Below are 17,722 nucleotides of genomic sequence, written 5' to 3' on the forward strand. Positions count from 1 at the left end.
CTACACCACTGTGCCCCCCCCCCATATATATATATATATATATACTACTGCATCTCAGAAAATTAGAATATTGTGAAAAAGTTCAATATTTTCCATCAGTTATTTAAGAAAGTGAAAGTTATATATTTTAGACTCATTACACATAAACTAAAATGTTTCAAGCATTTTTCTGTTTTAATTTTAACCAGTCTTAATGGCATACAGTACAAAAACATAAACATAAAAAAACCCATCTCAAAATATTAGAATATTTCATTTCGAGTTTGCGTAAAACAGTATGAACACAGTGCATCTCTCGGTCTAGTTCAACAACCACAATCATGGGGAAGACTGCTGACTTGACTGTTGTCCAGAAGATGATCACTGATGCCCTCCACAAGGAGGGTAAGCCACAAAAGGTCATTGCTGAAAAGGGTGGCTGGAAAAGGTGCACAAGCAACAGGGATGGCCGCAGTCTTGAGAGGATTGTCAAGAAAAGTTGATTCAAGAACTTGGGAGACCTTCACAAGGAGTGGACTGAAGCTGGTGTCAGTGTATCAAGACCCATCACGAGCAGACATCTTCAAGAAAGGCGATACAACTTTCACATTCCTAATATCAAGCTACTCCTGAGTCAGAGACAATGTCAGAAGTGTCTTATCTGGGCTAAGGAGAGAAAGAAATGAACTGTTGCTAAGTGGTCCAAAGTCCTCTTTTCAGATGAAAGTACATTTTGCATTTAATTTGGAAATCACAGTTCTAGAGTCAGGAGGAAGAGTGGAGAGGCACAGAATCCAAGGTGTTTGAAGCCCAGTGTGAAGTTTCCACAGTCTGTGATGATTTGGGGTGCCATGTCATCTGCTGGTGTTGGTCCACTGTATTTTATCAAGTCCAAAGTCAACACAGCTATCTACCAGAAGATTTTAGAGCACTTCATGCTTCCATCTGCTGACGAGCTTTTTGGAGATGCTGATTTCCTTTTCCAGCAGGACTTAGCACCTACCCACAGTGCCAAAACTACTACCAAATGGTTTGCTGACCATGATATTACTGTGTTTGATTGGCCAGCCAACTTGCCTGACCTGAACCCCATTGAGAATCTATGGGGTATTGTCAAGAGGAAGATGAGAAACACCTGACCCAAAAATACAGATACGCTGAAGGCCACTATCAAAGCAACCTGGGCTTCAATAACACCTCAGCAGTGCCACAGACTGATCACCTCCATGCCACACTGCATTGATACAGTAATTCATGGTAAAGGAGCCCCAACCATGTATTGAGTGTATAAATCAATATACTTTTCAGAAGTTGGACATTTCTGTATTGTAAATCCTTTTTTGATTGATCTTAGGGAATATTCTAATAATTTGAGATACTGGATTTCTGATTTTCATGAGCTATAAGCCATAATCATCAAAATTAAAACAAAAAAGGCTTTAAATATTTCACTTTACATGTAATGAATATAGAATATATGAAAGTTTACCTTTTTGAATTAAATTATAAAAAAAGGAACTTTTTCATGGTATTCTAATTTTTTGAGATGCACTAGTATATCATTATCTCTAGCCGCTTTATCCTGTCCTACAGGGTCGCAGGCAAGCTGGAGCCTATCCCAGCTGACTACGGGCAAAAGGCGGGGTACACCCTGGACAAGTCGCCAGGTCATCACAGGACTGACACATAGACACAGACAACCATTCACACTCACATTCACACCTACGGTCAATTTAGAGTCACCAGTTAACCTAACCTGCATGTCTTTGGACTGTGGGGGAAACCGGAGCACCCGGAGGAAACCCACGCGGACACGGGGAGAACATGCAAACTCCACACAGAAAGGCCCTCGCCGGCCACGGGGCTCAAACCCAGACCTTCTTGCTGTGAGGCGACAGCGCTAACTACTACACCACCGTGCCGCCATATATAAAATTTTATTAGTGGATATAAAGTGTACATATCCCTTAAAACGATAGGTTTTGCTGATGTAAAAAAAAAAAAATGAGACCACGATAAATAATTTCAAAACTTTCCCCACCTTTAATGTGACCTATAACCTGTACAATTCAATTGAAAAACAAACAAATCTATTTGAGGGGAAAAACATAAAGTACAATACGCTGGTTGCATAAGTGTGTACACCCTTAAACTAATACTTTGTCGAAGAACCTTTTGATTTAATTACAGCATTCAGTCTTTTTGGGTTGGAGTCTATCAGCTTGCCACATCTAGACTTGGCAATATTTGCCCACTCTTCCTTGTAAAAGCGCTCGGAATCTGTCAGATTGCGAGGGCATCTCTTGTGCACAGCCCTCTTCAGGTCACCCCACAGATTTTCAATTGGATTTCGGTCTGGGCTCTGGCTGGGCCATTCTAAAACCTTTTTTGGGGTCATTGTCATGCTGAAAGATGCAATTCCTCTTCATTTTCAGCTTTCTAGCAGACACCTGAAGGTTTTGGGCCAAAATTGACTGATATTTAGAACTGTTCATAATTCCCTCCACCTTGACTAAAGCCCCTGTTCCAGCTGAAGAAAAACAACCCCAAAACATGATGCTGCCACCACCATGCTTCACCGTGGGTATGGTGTTCTTTTGGTGATGCACAGTGTTGTTTCTGCGCCAAACATACCTTTTGGAATTGTGGCCAAAAAGTTCAACCTTGGTTTCATCAGACCAAAACACATTTTCCCACATGCTTTTGGGAGAGTTGATGTGTTTTATTTAAAAAATTTTTTTTTAATTTTAAATTTTTTAAATTTTAAATTTTTTTCAAAATTTAGCCGGGCCTGGATGTTTTTCTTTGACCCTACCTCATAGTCCAGAAATATGGAGAATACGGGAGATTGTAGTCACATGTAGTACACAACCAGTACTTGCCAGAAATTCCTGCAGCTCCTTCAGTGTTGCTGTAGGCCTCTCGGCAGCCTCCCTGACCAGTTTTCATCTCGTCTTTTCATCAATTTTGGAGGGACGTCCAGTTCTCGGTAATGTCACTGCCGTCCCATATTTTCTCCACTTCTTGATGACTGTCTTCACTGTGCTCCATGGTATATCTAATGCTGCGGAAATGTTTTTGTACCCTTCTCCTGACTGATCCCTTTCAACAGTGAGATCCCTCTGACGCTTTGTAAGCTCTCTGTGAACCCTGGCTTTTGCTGGAGGATGGAACGGAGTAAATGGCTGAACTTTATTTGGGGTTAATCAGAGTCCTTTTAATTGATGGCAGGTGTGAACCCAAAAAGACTGAATGCTGTAATTAAATCAAAAGGTGCTTCAACAAAGTATTAGTTTAAGGGTGTGCACACTTATGCAACCAATGTATTGTACGTTTTTTATTTATTTTTTATGTTTTTCCCCCGAACAGATTTGTTTGTTTTTCAATTGAATTGTACAGGTTATAGGTCACATTTAAGGTAGGAAAAGTTTTGAAATTATTTATTGTGGTTTCATTTTTTTTACATCAGAAAAAAATAGCATTTTTAATGGGGTGTGTACACTTTTTATATCCTGTGTGTGTATCAGGGTTCTCCACTTTTCAAAAATAAAAGGTGGTGGCAGGGGTTTGGGGGCTGCCTAGGCCCCCAACCGGGTCCAGGGGTGGAAACCGCAGTGGAGGGCCAGGGGGACAAAAGTCCCCCTGAAGCTGATGGACTTTGGGCTTTTTTGACAGTGAAACTGGCCAATAAATGGATAGGAAATGCTAAATCATTGTTAAAATCATTTTACAAAAAATTAACACATTCTTACTGTACATAGCATCTTTACTGTCAATGTGAGACTCATTTGACATTTCAGTTGAGACTGACACGCCTGTTGTGCATCCCTGAATTAATTATATTTTTTTCTGTGTGAAAAATAAATGAACTTCCATGCATAAACAAAATACCCAATTACAATAAGTGCATACATTTTTTTTTTTTTACAATACACATAGTTAATGTTAATTGGGTGAAACCACTCCAATCCATGCACGAGCTGGTGCGCGTGCCCGAGACTGGCACTATAAAGCCACTCCGGCCTCTGTAGTTCGGGTCCTTCAACCCAGGAACCCGGACGTCCTGCAATAAACAACCGCAGTGAAGCAATGGGAAAAGGCAGCTCTCGCCTACACGATCACAGATACGTAAAATTAAAGACCTGAACTTAACTGTGTGCTGTTATATTTATTGTTTATTATTATTGTTTGTTTATTTGCACATAAAAGAAACAAGTCATTTTGTTAAAACAGAGAAAAAAGAACATGCAGGGGAAGACCAGAAACCTCCAGGGTTTTTCGAGGGTTTTCCCCTATACTATGATTAATTACTGTATAGTCATAACAATTACTGTTGATTATAACATACATAAATAAGATCAAACAAAAGAAAAAAGCAAATCATTATCGAAATACAAGAAAATAAGGAAAAACTAATGAACTAACTTACGAGATAATACAATCAAATAACATATCAAATTAAACAGAAGTTAAAGAAAACCAAATACACAATTTAAACTAATAAATAATAAATCATAAGTACATAATAGAAATAATAAATACTAAATCTTTACGTATATAAGTAAACATAAAAAACAAGAAAAACAAACAAATCAGGAGGTGGTAGTTGGCTTGTCTATGAAGTCATTTTTTATATATTTTTTGAAAGTGGGCAGGGACAAACTATTTCTTAGGGATTGACTTAAACTGTTCCATATGGAGGGGCCTCTAAACATTATTGTGAATTGCTTTAGATTAGATTTTGTCATTATTGGCCTTAAATTGTTTTGCTGTCTGGTACTATGACTATGGATATCTAAATTGAATTTGAATAAATCCTTGTAATGCTTTGGTAAATAAGAACTTTTATGAATTACTTTATAAACGAAAATGGCTGTTTGAAGTTTGTTTATGTCATATACTGTCAAGACTTTCAGATCGTAAAATAGTCGTGGAGTTTGCTAAGAAAGAGGCATTTGATGCAATTCTCACAAAGCGCTTTTGTAACTGGTACAGTAGTTTGATGGAAGTAGTATAAGTATTTGCCCAGATAATATTGCAATACGTTAAATAGGGATATATCAAGCTGTAATCAAGTCAAGTCAAAGAGTCCCATATACGTTTTCGTACGTATGTCGGCGAGTGCCTGTTAGAGAGCACACTTGTCCTGGGCCGTCGGCATGGTGAGGTAGGGTGGCCAGTTCCTTTCCTCGCCGCCTTAACTTCCCCAGTGTTTCCACCAGGTCCCCATTCACTGCTGGGTGGACAGGAGGCGAGCCCCAGATCACCATCCGAGACGAGGCTCGAACTGGGGACCGTTCGCTTAGCGGCCAAGCGCTCTAACCACTTGGCCACCTCGCCTCCAAGCTGTAATACAAAGTCATAAATATTTTACGTGAAAGGCAACTTGCAAGTTTTCTTATGATTCCAATATTCTTGTAAATCTGTTTGCAAATATGATCAATATGAAACTTCCATGTGAGTTTTTCATCTATTATGACTCCAAGAAAACATGTATTACTTGCCTGTTTAATGGGTTTGTCATCTATGAATATCTTAGCCGTTTCTATACTGTATTTCTTATTTCTTCCTGTAAAGATTATGAAATTTGTTTTGTCTATATTGATGGACAACTTATTTGCCTTGAACCAGTGATTTTAGCTTGCCTAGTTCATCATTTATCGTTATTATAAGTGTATCAAAATTTTTATGGGACATGAATAGATTAGTATCGTCTGCAAATAGTAATGTAAAGAGTTTGTCTGATACCAAGGCGAGGTCATTCACATAAATCAAGAACAAAAGAGGACCAAGTATGGATCCTTGAGGAACTCCACATGTTACAGTTTTATAGGATGAGACAAAACTATTACTAAAAACATATTGCTTTCTATCTGACAGATAATCTTTTAACCATTGGAAGGCAAAACCTTTAAAACCATAGCAATTTAGTTTATCGAGTATATGATTACTGAAACAGTGTATGGTCAAAAAAGACGATAGATAAGCGTAACCATTGCACAATAACGCTACAAGCACGTGCACCCGAAAAGTTATTTAGCTGCTGGCTAGCTGCAGCTTGTAGCTTCCAGCGTTATTATGTGTCAGTATAGTGTACTGTGGTGCGGTGTAGTGTAACGCAGGGATAGACCTCAATCTGCAGAGCTCTGTGTCAAAATCTGTATGCAGCCGGCCGGATGTTTTTCTTTTGCAATCGTGTGGCCACTTCAGGTAGCCCCGTATGCATTCGTTTAATGGTCTTCTGTGTGTTAAATAGTTGCAAAATTATAATAAAGCAAATACTGTATACTGATGAAGTTACTTTTTTTTTTTTTTTTGGCCAAGGGAAGGGTGGCGGGCCAGAATTATAACGTGGTGGTGCGCCACTTTAAAAGTGCCCATGGAGAACACTGTGCGTGTGTGTGTGTGTATATATATATATATATATATATATATATATATAAAATGAACTCAATTGCATATAACCAGATGTGCTGATTCATGTATTGAGAATCCACATTCATATACAATACAGTCATGACTCAAGTCATAAAAGTAGGCAGGCAAATTCTACTCTGCTGCTTTTGATACTTCCAACACAGATCATTTGCTCTTCAAAATCCATTTCGCTTCTCTGCTGTCGGAGGAAAATCTAGAGTAAGCGATAGGCACATGGGTTCGGTCACACGTGACAGCTGACATGCTGAGCTGGCCTGGCAGCAGTGTACACACAGTGCACGGTGTTTTTAGTGCTGTTACTAATCCTGGAATGGAGTGCAAAGGCCTCTGTCCAGAAAAAAAGTAGCTGCAGAGAGAGAGTGACAGGGATAAGACTTACGGATAGGTTAGAAGGCTATAGAAGGCTTCTTAAAGGTAGTGTAGGACATCACAAAAGTGAAATAAAATGAACATCAGTGAGGTGAAATATAAACAGGAGGCACCTAGTTAAGGATAAATACCTTCGACTTAAAATGAACTCCATTTGTCATTCGGACTTTCTCTCAGACACTTATCCAGATGTCCCAATCTTAAATTATAACCTCTTTAAACAAAATGACACACAAGGAAAAAATCCTCTTTGAAATATCATCTTTGTGAATTATGTGAATACAAAAGGGCTTTTGTGTATGATGAATATTGCCCTTGTGCACATACCAGCTGTCATTTTCTTGCCTTTTTTTTATCTAAAGAGGCTGGAATATTTGTCATGCTGTGAGATGTCCGTTTAAAGTCCTTGAAAGATATCATGATATGATTCCATAAATTAATACGTGTTTAGTTTTGTTTTGGGAGATTAAATATAGCTAGTTTTTTGTGCTGTGGCTATTTAAAGGTCAGTGTTGACAGTGAATGTTATCAGAATGTCTGTCTTCTGTTTAGATTTTATAAAAAATAAATGAGTAAATTAAAAAAAAAAAAACTGTACCATGATTTGTGTTCCAGGTCTGGCACAGGAGTTAAGTCTATTGGATGCTTTAGGTGGTGATGACAAAGTGACACCGTCTCGTAAGTGAATGTTTGTTTTTTGTTTGAAATGTTTCTTTGCCTTCATAAAGCCACAGAAACCTTCTCTAATGTTTGGCTGAAAGCAAGAAATTGTACGTTTTTGTTGGCACAACACTGAAAATGAGTTTTTCAACATGAAACTTTATGTTCTAGGTTTAATTTCTAGAGAATTAACAGGATTTTTAAAAATGATATTTTATTACAAAAGTTATGCTGACTTAAGAGTAACATACAACCCCGATTCCAAAAAAGTTGGGACAAAGTACAAATTGTAAATAAAAACGGAATGCAATAATTTACAAATCTCAAAAACTGATATTGTATTCACAATAGAACATAGACAACATATCAAATGTCGAAAGTGAGACATTTTGAAATTTCATGCCAAATATTGGCTCATTTGAAATTTCATGACAGCAACACATCTCAAAAAAGTTGGGACAGGGGCAATAAGAGGCTGGAAAAGTTAAAGGTACAAAAAAGGAACAGCTGGAGGACCAAATTGCAACTCATTAGGTCAATTGGCAATAGGTCATTAACATGACTGGGTATAAAAAGAGCATCTTGGAGTGGCAGCGGCTCTCAGAAGTAAAGATGGGAAGAGGATCACCAATCCCCCTAATTCTGCGCTGACAAATAGTGGAGCAATATCAGAAAGGAGTTCGACAGTGTAAAATTTTAAAGGGTTTGAACATATCATCATCTACAGTGCATAATATCATCAAAAGATTCAGAGAATCTGGAAGAATCTCTGTGCGTAAGGGTCAAGGCCGGAAAACCATACTGGGTGCCCGTGATCTTCGGGCCCTTAGACGGCACTGCATCACATACAGGCATGCTTCTGTATTGGAAATCACAAAATGGGCTCAGGAATATTTCCAGAGAACATTATCTGTGAACACAATTCACCGTGCCATCCGCCGTTGCCAGCTAAAACTCTGTAGTTCAAAGAAGAAGCCGTATCTAAACGTGATCCAGAAGCGCAGACGTCTTCTCTGGGCCAAGGCTCATTTAAAATGGACTGTGGCAAAGTGGAAAACTGTTCTGTGGTCAGACGAATCAAAATTTGAAGGTCCTTATGGAAATCAGGGACGCCGTGTCATTTGGACTAAAGAGGAGAAGGACGACCCAAGTTGTTATCAGCGCTCAGTTCAGAAGCCTGCATCTCTGATGGTATGGGGTTGCATTAGTGCGTGTGGCATGGGCAGCTTACACATCTGGAAAGACACCATCAATGCTGAAAGGTATATCCAGGTTCTAGAGCAACATATGCTCCCATCCAGACGACGTCTCTTTCAGGGAAGACCTTGCATTTTCCAACATGACAATGCCAAACCACATACTGCATCAATTACAGCATCATGGCTGCGTAGAAGAAGGGTCCGGGTACTGAACTGGCCAGCCTGCAGTCCAGATCTTTCACCCATAGAAAACATTTGGCGCATCATAAAACGGAAGATACGACAAAGAAGACCTAAGACAGTTGAGCAACTAGAATCCTACATTAGACAAGAATGGGTTAACATTCCTATCCCTAAACTTGAGCAACTTGTCTCCTCAGTCCCCAGACGTTTACAGACTGTTGTAAAGAGAAAAGGGGATGTCTCACAGTGGTAAACATGGCCTTGTCCCAACTTTTTTGAGATGTGTTGTTGTCATGAAATTTAAAATCACCTAATTTTTCTCTTTAAATGATACATTTTCTCAGTTTAAACATTTGATATGTCATCTATGTTCTATTCTGAATAAAATATGGAATTTTGAAACTTCCACATCATTGCATTCCGTTTTTATTTACAATTTGTACTTTGTCCCAACTTTTTTGGAATCAGGGTTGTAATAATAATAATAATAAATTAAATTTCGATAATGCCTTTTACAATCCCAAGGTCACTTTACAGGAGGGAGGGGGAAAAAGACTAAGCAGTCAGTAAGAGATGAAGAGAAATGTTCATGGAAGAAATTTGATAGTCAAGAAAGAAAGTCACGGAGAGTTTGAACAAGAAAATTCCAGAGTTTGGGGGCAATGGCACTGAAGGACCTGCCCCTGTGGTGGAAAGTCTGGTGCATGGGACAGTAAGTAAATTGTTGCGAGAAGACCTTAGTGAGCTAGAGGGGGTGTAGGGGGTCAGTAGTTCCCTAAGGTTGATCGAGCAAGATTATGCAGAGATTTCAAAGTGACGAGCAAGATTTTAAATTTAACCCTGGACAGAACCAGTAACCAGTGTAGTGGAGAGAGGCTGGGGGTAATGTGATGTGAGCAGAGCGTTTAGTAGGAGTCAGAACTCTAGTTGCAGAGTTCTGAATATATTGTAGCTTTTGTAAACACTTTGCAGGAAGGCCTATGAAGAGTGAATTACAATAATCTAAACCTGACATAATGAAATCATAAACCAGAGTTTGTGCATCATTACTAGTCAGAAGCGGACAACGACTAGCAACGTTACAGAGATGAAAGAAAGCAAGTTTGGTGGGTGACTTTGTATGAAAATCAAAATTAATTGATGGCTCAAATAGTACTCCAAGCTTTCTGACAACAGGAGCGGGTTTAGCAAGCACACCATCAATACTAATAGAGAAGCTGGATGATTCAGATAGTAGGGATTTGGGACCAACCAGTAGGACTTTAGTTTTATCAGTGTTTAACTTGAGAAAGTTTTCCTGCACCCAAAGCCAGGCCTCAACGTTAACTTTTGACACATTTTGCCCTGCAGGGCAAATCCTCCCTCCTAAGCCCGTAGACCCCTCGTGGGGTATAGGCCATCAATAACGTCTGAACGCCACAAAGCCCTGTCCTTCGCCTTGTCCTCGAGCTGTTTCCAGGCGGTATGCCCCAGCCTCTCTAGGTCTTTCTGTAGATCTCTTCGCCAGGTGTTTTTTGGTCGTCCTCTTTTTCTTTTCCCTTGTGGGTTCCATAGCAGGGCTTGTCTGGTGGTATTTGATGCTGGTTTGCGCAGTGTATGTCCAAGCCATCGCCATCTTCTCCCGATTTCATATTCCACTGGTACTTGCTTTGTTCTTAACCAAAGTTCGTTGTTACTTATCTTTTTTGGCCAGTGTATCTTTAGGATCTTTCATAGGCAGCTGTTGATGAATGTCTGTACTTTACTAATTGTGTTCTTTGTCGTTCTCAAAGTCTCCGAACCATAAAGCAGTACTGATTTTACATTGGAGTTAAATATCCTTATTTTTGTATGTTGCTGTATTATACTTGAGCTCCAGATGTTTTTTTAGCTGTAGAAATGATGTTCTTGCTTTTCCTATTCCTGCAGGGCAAATGGCCTCAATTTTTTTGCCCCCCACACTTGAATTTCCTTTTGCCCTAAAATTTGGCGGTATTTTGGCAAGTTTTCAAGTACACCGTTCAAGGCAACACTGATATGTTTTCTAGGGGTATAATTGAGTTATTTAGACAAAAGTACGTTTTTTAAAAAAGTATTTATTTTTAAAAACATTTATTTCTGCTTCAGAAGGACAAGACAAGCCCTGAAAACATGAAACAAATCAATATCATGCATGTAAGACTTACGTACGGTACTAGTACATAATACGTCTTTTATATAGGGTTTAGGACACAAAATACACTTTGTTTTGCCTAGAACAGTAACTAGCAATATTGCAAAGATGAATTATAAAACTAAACACATTATAAAACAGGAGTCCATATTGCAGTACTGTCTTATCATTCAGTTTGCCGTTGCCTTTAGGAGGAAATTAAACAACCTGTCCTCCTTATCTACATCAGCTTCCTGTGCAGCTTCCACAAATTGTGGGCGCCATCCCTCCCTCCCTCCCTCCCTCCCTCCCTCCATCAACTCCCCCCAAAAAATAAAAAAATGTTCACTTCATATGCATGATGGGCCAATGCCAAATGGGGTAAGATATATATTTTATCTATGGGATAATTCGCTATGTAAATTATATATAGTTACTCTCGAGGGTGTGGTTTACTGTTTGAGACACAAAAGCATGTCTTTCCATTCATTGAATGTACTTATCACTAGCTTTGATTTTTTTTTTTTACATATATATGTGGACATCCTGAAGTCAACCCGGGAAAACGTAGAGGGCACCAACGACCACTCGTAGTGATGAAAAGCACAAATGTACGCGCACACACGCTTGAAACGAGCCAATCAGAATCGGCATTACAAATCGAGAAGAAAAAAACAAAATGGCGATCACAGGGGAGGCAAGGATGCTGGTTAATACGTCTTGTTTTTTGTAATGTACTCGCTCGAAAATCATTTTTGTGCTTAAAGAAGCCGACCATAGGTGTGCCCGAACGGGCCTAACTCGCTAAAATATTTCTGCCCGAGCGTCTTGGTTGGGCAAATCGGGCATTCGGGCAATGTCTGGCGTTGAGGCTTGAAAGCTTTAAATCTGAGATAGTCAGTTGGTGAACTGAGAGAAGAGTCTGTACTGATATAGAGCTGCATATCATCTGCATCGCAGTGAAATTTAAGGCCATGGCTGTGAATAATATGATCAAGGGGTAGGATGTAGATTAAAAAGAGAAGAGGCCCAAGAACTGATCACTGAGGGACCCCACACTTAACAGGAGAGGTGGCGGACTTGTGTGAACTGAGTCTTATAAACTGTTGTCTGTTTGTAAGATACAACCTGAATCACTGAAGGGCTATGTCAGCAATACCAATAGAGAAATTGACTCAAAACGATTATCCTACACACAAATAAATAAAGAACGTTATTGCTCCACTGTCGAAGAGAAGCATATTGCTAATTAGTAAACAGAAGAGGTTAAGTGTAGAATCTAATCAGGACTAACATCTGTGATGTTTTGCTTCCCACAGCTACTCCAGGTCCCAAGGCAAACGGAAAACCTGGTGGAGGTAACCACAGCCCCCCACTTTTAATAAATAAATAGCTTCAATTAGTATTTGAATTACTTCCTACACTGCAATACTGTAGTAAATCCCTCATGTCCGAAAGAACTGCCTGATAACTGATAATTGATTCTCCTGAGTTGTTATTCTAACACAGGCCTTTATATTGCTTGGTAGAAAATAAACTTAAATTTTTTTTTCCAAGATGTCCCTACCCAAAAGCCTCCTGTCAAGCCCAATGACCCTGTTAAACCCAAAGATCCTGTCAAGCCCAAAGACCCAGTTAAGCCTACTACCAAACCCAAGCAAGGTAAGGGCCATCATCAATACAAGCCAAATTTCTTTTTTGTCTCAAATGGACAAACAGAAGATGTTTTCTAACTGCCTATTTCCAGCTGCTTCTTTTCAAGCTTTGCCTATACTAATCCTTGTACTTTCTCTAAAAATCAGCATGGTGTGCTGCCATAGACACAGCTCTTAGTCCTCAGCATCACAACGCGCGCACTGTCTGCCAGCGTTGTTTGTTTATTTGTTTGTTTATTTATTTATTTTAGTGGTCCCATGTTGAGCAGGGCTCAAGCACTCATCCTGCACATAAACAACCCAGAGACCTTTAAGCACCTGATGGATACCAAAGGATATTAGGAAAAGTGGATTTATGGGTTAACGAACAGGCTGCGGCATTTCAAGTTAGTCTTAAGCTGAAACCAGTGAGCGCAAATCAATAGCCATGAATACAAAAGTTGTGTACTCTCCAAGACCCTATTGTGTAAACGTGGCGATAGTACTATTCTTATAGGAATGGTTAAAAAAACAAGTTAGTGCACAGTCTAGACAGTTTGCTGTTGTATCATAATAGACATGGACATTAATCATGACTGTTGTAAAGGGACTTGGTGTAAAACAGTGCATTATTTAATCACTCAATACTTCAATATACCTTTTCTGTTTAAGCATAGGGGGTCTCTTGCTAACGCTAATGCTGAGTCATTTTTTTAAATCCTCACTTCAGCTATAAAGCAACTCTTGTGTGTGTGCGTGTGTGTGTGTGTCTTTAACCTCACTAACCTGCTAGCCTTTACTGACAGAGGAGACTCTCGCTGATTTCTTTGGGCCAACCGTGCGGCCTGCTTTGTTGCCCCGCACAACCTCCAGACCCCTCCAAACCTCTGCCCCGCCTCACAAGGCCGGTGTGTATTATGTTGTCCGTGTTCCTCATTGGAGCCACTCATAATCCCTGAGTCTGTGTCCATTTGTACAGGCAGATTCCAAGCACATGAAGGAAAACGCTCATCAGTATAATTACTTGCATCATTAGCTTGTAATATACCTGCTACCATTTGAGTTTAAAGCTTTTCAGTGTGAATCAATATTTTGATTCAGAAAAGTGACAGAAAAACATTGTTTTAACGTTTGTGTCCGTTGACCTTTTTCCAGTGTTTCTTTCATACCCATAAATTCACTCCCTGTACAATCACCAGCGTGTTGCCTGCATGCACAGGCATCCATTGTCTCAAATATTGTGCCGTGTTTCATATCTTATATAACTTCTATGTTTATTTATTAAAGAATAAAACATGAAAGGGAGTGTGGTTCTAGGCAAATAATCGGTGCACCACACACCTCAAATTGTTTTATTCCTCTTATACCGCAGCAATTTGCCAATGTCATACTTTTGTGCTTTTATAGTTACGAATAATAAGTTAGTTTTTATCAGTTTCGTTATAACGGCTATCAAGTTATTCCCTTACCTGCCTTCCCTTTTTCTGTCTGTCTCTCTCTCTCAGCAAATAAGACAACAAATACAGCTTGTCAAATAACCGGGAATTTCTCTGTCCTGATGGCTTTCCTGTTAAAGAAACTTCTCCTTTCAGAAAGTTTCACCAGAGCAATGATTATACTCTTTAAAAAAAAAAAGTGTTTAAAAAAAAAATCTATACTTTGTTAGACTTAAATTATGTGAGCGTTGACTACAAAAGTCCCCATGAATGAGCTGTTACTATAGAAACAATAACATTGCTGTGGTATAATCATGCGTATTGGCATATTAACAGGTGTTAGTATCATTGTCATTGTTCAGGCTTAATTGATACTGTTAGAGAAATATATTGTGATACGACCTTGTTTTTGTACATTATTATATTAATATACTTACACAGATGTCCTAAAATGCGCACACAATAAAACTTATGTCTTAGGTCCACGTGGATTTGAACTGATTGATGCGGTCCCTGACCCTGAAAAAGGCGGTGAGTATTTATGTCTATAATTTTCACTATGTTAGATTCATCGTAAAGATGATCATTAATGCAGTGTGTATGGTGCAGGGCAAACTGCCAGTTAGGAAATTAATACTGCTATAAAATGTCTTTAATCCAACATTTGCTTAGTCCCAAGAACAACAGAAAATCCATTTTGTTTAAGATTTTTTATTTCACTGCTCTATAAAGCTAGAACTAGCTAGCCAGGCTTGTTCAAAATACAGATGAGTGACACATTCAAGGAAAAGAGTGTGGAACTAAAACAAATGCAGGAGCTTCTCCGCAAGTATACTGCACGATACAGTTCTACTGGAATCAGACAACACAAATTCAGCCCGATTTTGATAGGATTTTGTTGTGGTCGACAAGTTTTCAGCGTCAGGCCCGAATATGAATGTTAGAAATGACGAACGGGCCTTGTAGTGTGACATAATCAAAGAGCAGCATTATGGTATCTGGGAAGCCCCACAACACCCCAATGATAAGTCGAGCATGTCAGAATTTTTTTTATATTTTCTCACCTAGTTTGGTAGCGGCAGCACGGTGGTGTAGTGGTTAGCGCTGTTGCCTCACAGCAAGAAGGTCCGGGTTCGAGCCCCGTGGCCGGCGAGGGCCTTTCTGTGTGGAGTTTGCATGTTCTCCCCATGTCCACGTGGGTTTCCTCCGGGTGCTCCGGTTTCCCCCACAGTCCAAAGACATGCAGGTTAGGTTAACTGGTGACTCTAAATTGAGCGTAGGTGTGAATGTGAGTGTGAATGGTTGTCTATGTGTCAGCCCTGTGATGACCTGGCGACTTGTCCAGGGTGTACCCCGCCTTTCGCCCGTAGTCAGCTGGGATAGGCTCCAGCTTGCCTGCGACCCTGTAGAACAGGATAAAGCGGCTAGAAATAATGAGATGAGATGAGTTTGGTAGTGGCGGCACGGTGGTGTAGTGGTTAGCGCTGTCGCCTCACAGTAAGAAGGTCCTGGGTTCAAGCCCAGCAGCTGACGGGGGCCTTTCCGTGTAGAGTTTGCATGTTGTCTGCGTGTGTTTCCTCTGGGTGCTCCGGTTTCCCCCACAGTCCAAAGACATGCAGGTTAGGTTAACTGGTCTCTAAATTGAGCGTAGGTGTGAATGTGAATGGTTGTCTGTGTCTATGTGTCAGCCCTGTGATGACCTGGCGACTTGTCCAGGGTGTACCCTGCCTCTCGCCCATAGTCAGCTGGGATAGGCTCCAGCTTGCCTACAGCCCTGTACAGGATAAGCGGTTGGGGATAATGGATAGTTTGGCAGCTCCTAGAACGTGTTCTTTGATGTTCCTTCTGTAGCCATGATTGCCAATTTCTTGACCCTCCTCCCCGACAGTATGCAAGGGCATGATTGGTTGAGATGTGTGTAGTGTTGTCAGTCTTCCAACCAAGACACTGTCAAAATTTTGGTACTCGGATTGCCCAATCTGACATCGTGTAGTCTGATCCCAGCATTAAGCAGTTAATATTTTACCATGCTCTGTTGCATGTATAAACTGCTGAGTAGGCACAGATCTGTTCAACTGGCTGTGTTTCAGTAGAAACAATGAATAAATCAACATGTGCGTTTAGATCTATGGAAAGACATCAGTGTGTAGTGTTGGAATCTGGTCAGAGTACACATTCAGTGACTGCGATGCTCGTGGGTGGATGAGTGGCATTAATGGTGATCAGACTGCCAGCAAGAACAATCTGCCCACAACCACATGTTGGTTTTTCCTTCAGTTTGTCACCAGGATATTTGTAAAACCACCGCTTTAGGTCTTTTTTTTTTTCCTAGTTTACTGAAAGCACATTTTCAGTTCTTCAAAAAGAGGTGGCACAGCAGAATAAATACAGTACCAGTCAAAAGTTTGGACACCCCTACTCATTCACAGGTTCTTCTGTATTTTGACTATTTTCTACATTGTAGAAGAAATACTGAAGACATCAAAACTATGAAATAACATACGCAGAATTATGTGGTAAACAAGAAAGTGTTAAAAAAAAACCCCCAAAATGTTTCCTATTTTAGATTCTTCAAAGTAGCCACTATTTGAAACCATCAAACAGTAAATAATGACAACTTTGTACACTATTGGCCTTATCTTAACCAGCCTCATGAGGTAGTCACCTGGAATGCTTTTCAGTTAACCTCGTCAAAAGTTAATTTGTGCAATTTCTTGCCTTCTTCATTTGTTTGAGATCAAACAGGAAATGGTAAATAAAAAACGCAGGTAATAGCCCTATTCCACAACTGTAGTAATCCATATGGCGTCAAGAACCGCTCAACTAAGTAAAGAGAAACAACATCCATTATTACTTTTAGTCATGAAGTGTCCTTTAATTAATAAAAATAAAGAAAATCCATTTGAATTAGATGTGTCCAAACTTTTGACTGGTACTGTAGGTCAGCAGGGCTTTATTTTGTGCCCTTATTCTACTACACTACCTGTTATCATTTATCAAACTTCAGCCAAACAGTGGGCTGGTTTTCAGACAGAGAATTCCCTCTGAATATGTAATGGGTTCAGTGGTGCATGGAAGTTTGGATCTCTAAAGTGTGCCTGGTGGAAAAAAAAACCTTCAGCCAGCTAAAGCAAATATTAAGTGGTATATAAGGCTCTAAAATGGTGCCGCATTTGCACTCACACTGGTGATCTCTGGGCGATGCCACAGCCATCCATCACTGGGAGTTAAGAGAGCAAAATTGGCCATTCTGTCTGGCTGGGAGGGATGGCATGCTCTCTCTCCCTTGTCAATCACGGTGACACTAGGCAACTGGGGTGTCTGAGCTAATGTATGTAGAACAGGGCAGACAGAGCTTTCCTCAAAGTGTTACACTGCCTTGTGTGTGATGCAGCAATTCAAAAAGATGCATTGGTTGGCTTCACACGTCTCAGAGGGCACACAATAGCCCTTGCCCTCCTCGAGTGGGAAAACTGGCTGGTGGGTAGGAATTGGCAGATGATCAAATTGGGGGAAATGCAAAAAAAAAAGTGGGACATAAAAGGAAAGCTTGCTCATTTTTTGGTTGCCAGCATTTGTTCTGTAGTCATTTAGCACTTGTGACATGTGTAGAAAATAATTGTTTTGGGTAATACGCTAATGCTAGTGAAGCGACTTGTGTGAGAAAGAAGTATGAAAGTGAAATTAGTGGGG

General features: G+C 39.9%; 1 protein-coding gene across 1 annotated transcript in view; it reads left to right on the forward strand.

Moving 5' to 3' along the window:
- The window catches only part of cd99l2 (CD99 molecule-like 2), a 40,852-nt gene that overhangs the window by 8,137 nt on the left and 14,993 nt on the right, over positions 1-17,722 (forward strand). Inside the window, exons 2-5 of the mRNA XM_060935931.1 lie at positions 7,402-7,464; positions 12,279-12,317; positions 12,517-12,621; positions 14,510-14,560. Of these exons, the coding sequence (XP_060791914.1) occupies positions 7,402-7,464; positions 12,279-12,317; positions 12,517-12,621; positions 14,510-14,560 (258 nt within the window). The remainder of the gene's footprint in view (positions 1-7,401; positions 7,465-12,278; positions 12,318-12,516; positions 12,622-14,509; positions 14,561-17,722) is intronic.

Source organism: Neoarius graeffei, chromosome 1, assembly GCF_027579695.1.
Source record: "Neoarius graeffei isolate fNeoGra1 chromosome 1, fNeoGra1.pri, whole genome shotgun sequence".
NCBI classification, from domain to species: Eukaryota; Metazoa; Chordata; class Actinopteri; order Siluriformes; family Ariidae; genus Neoarius; species Neoarius graeffei.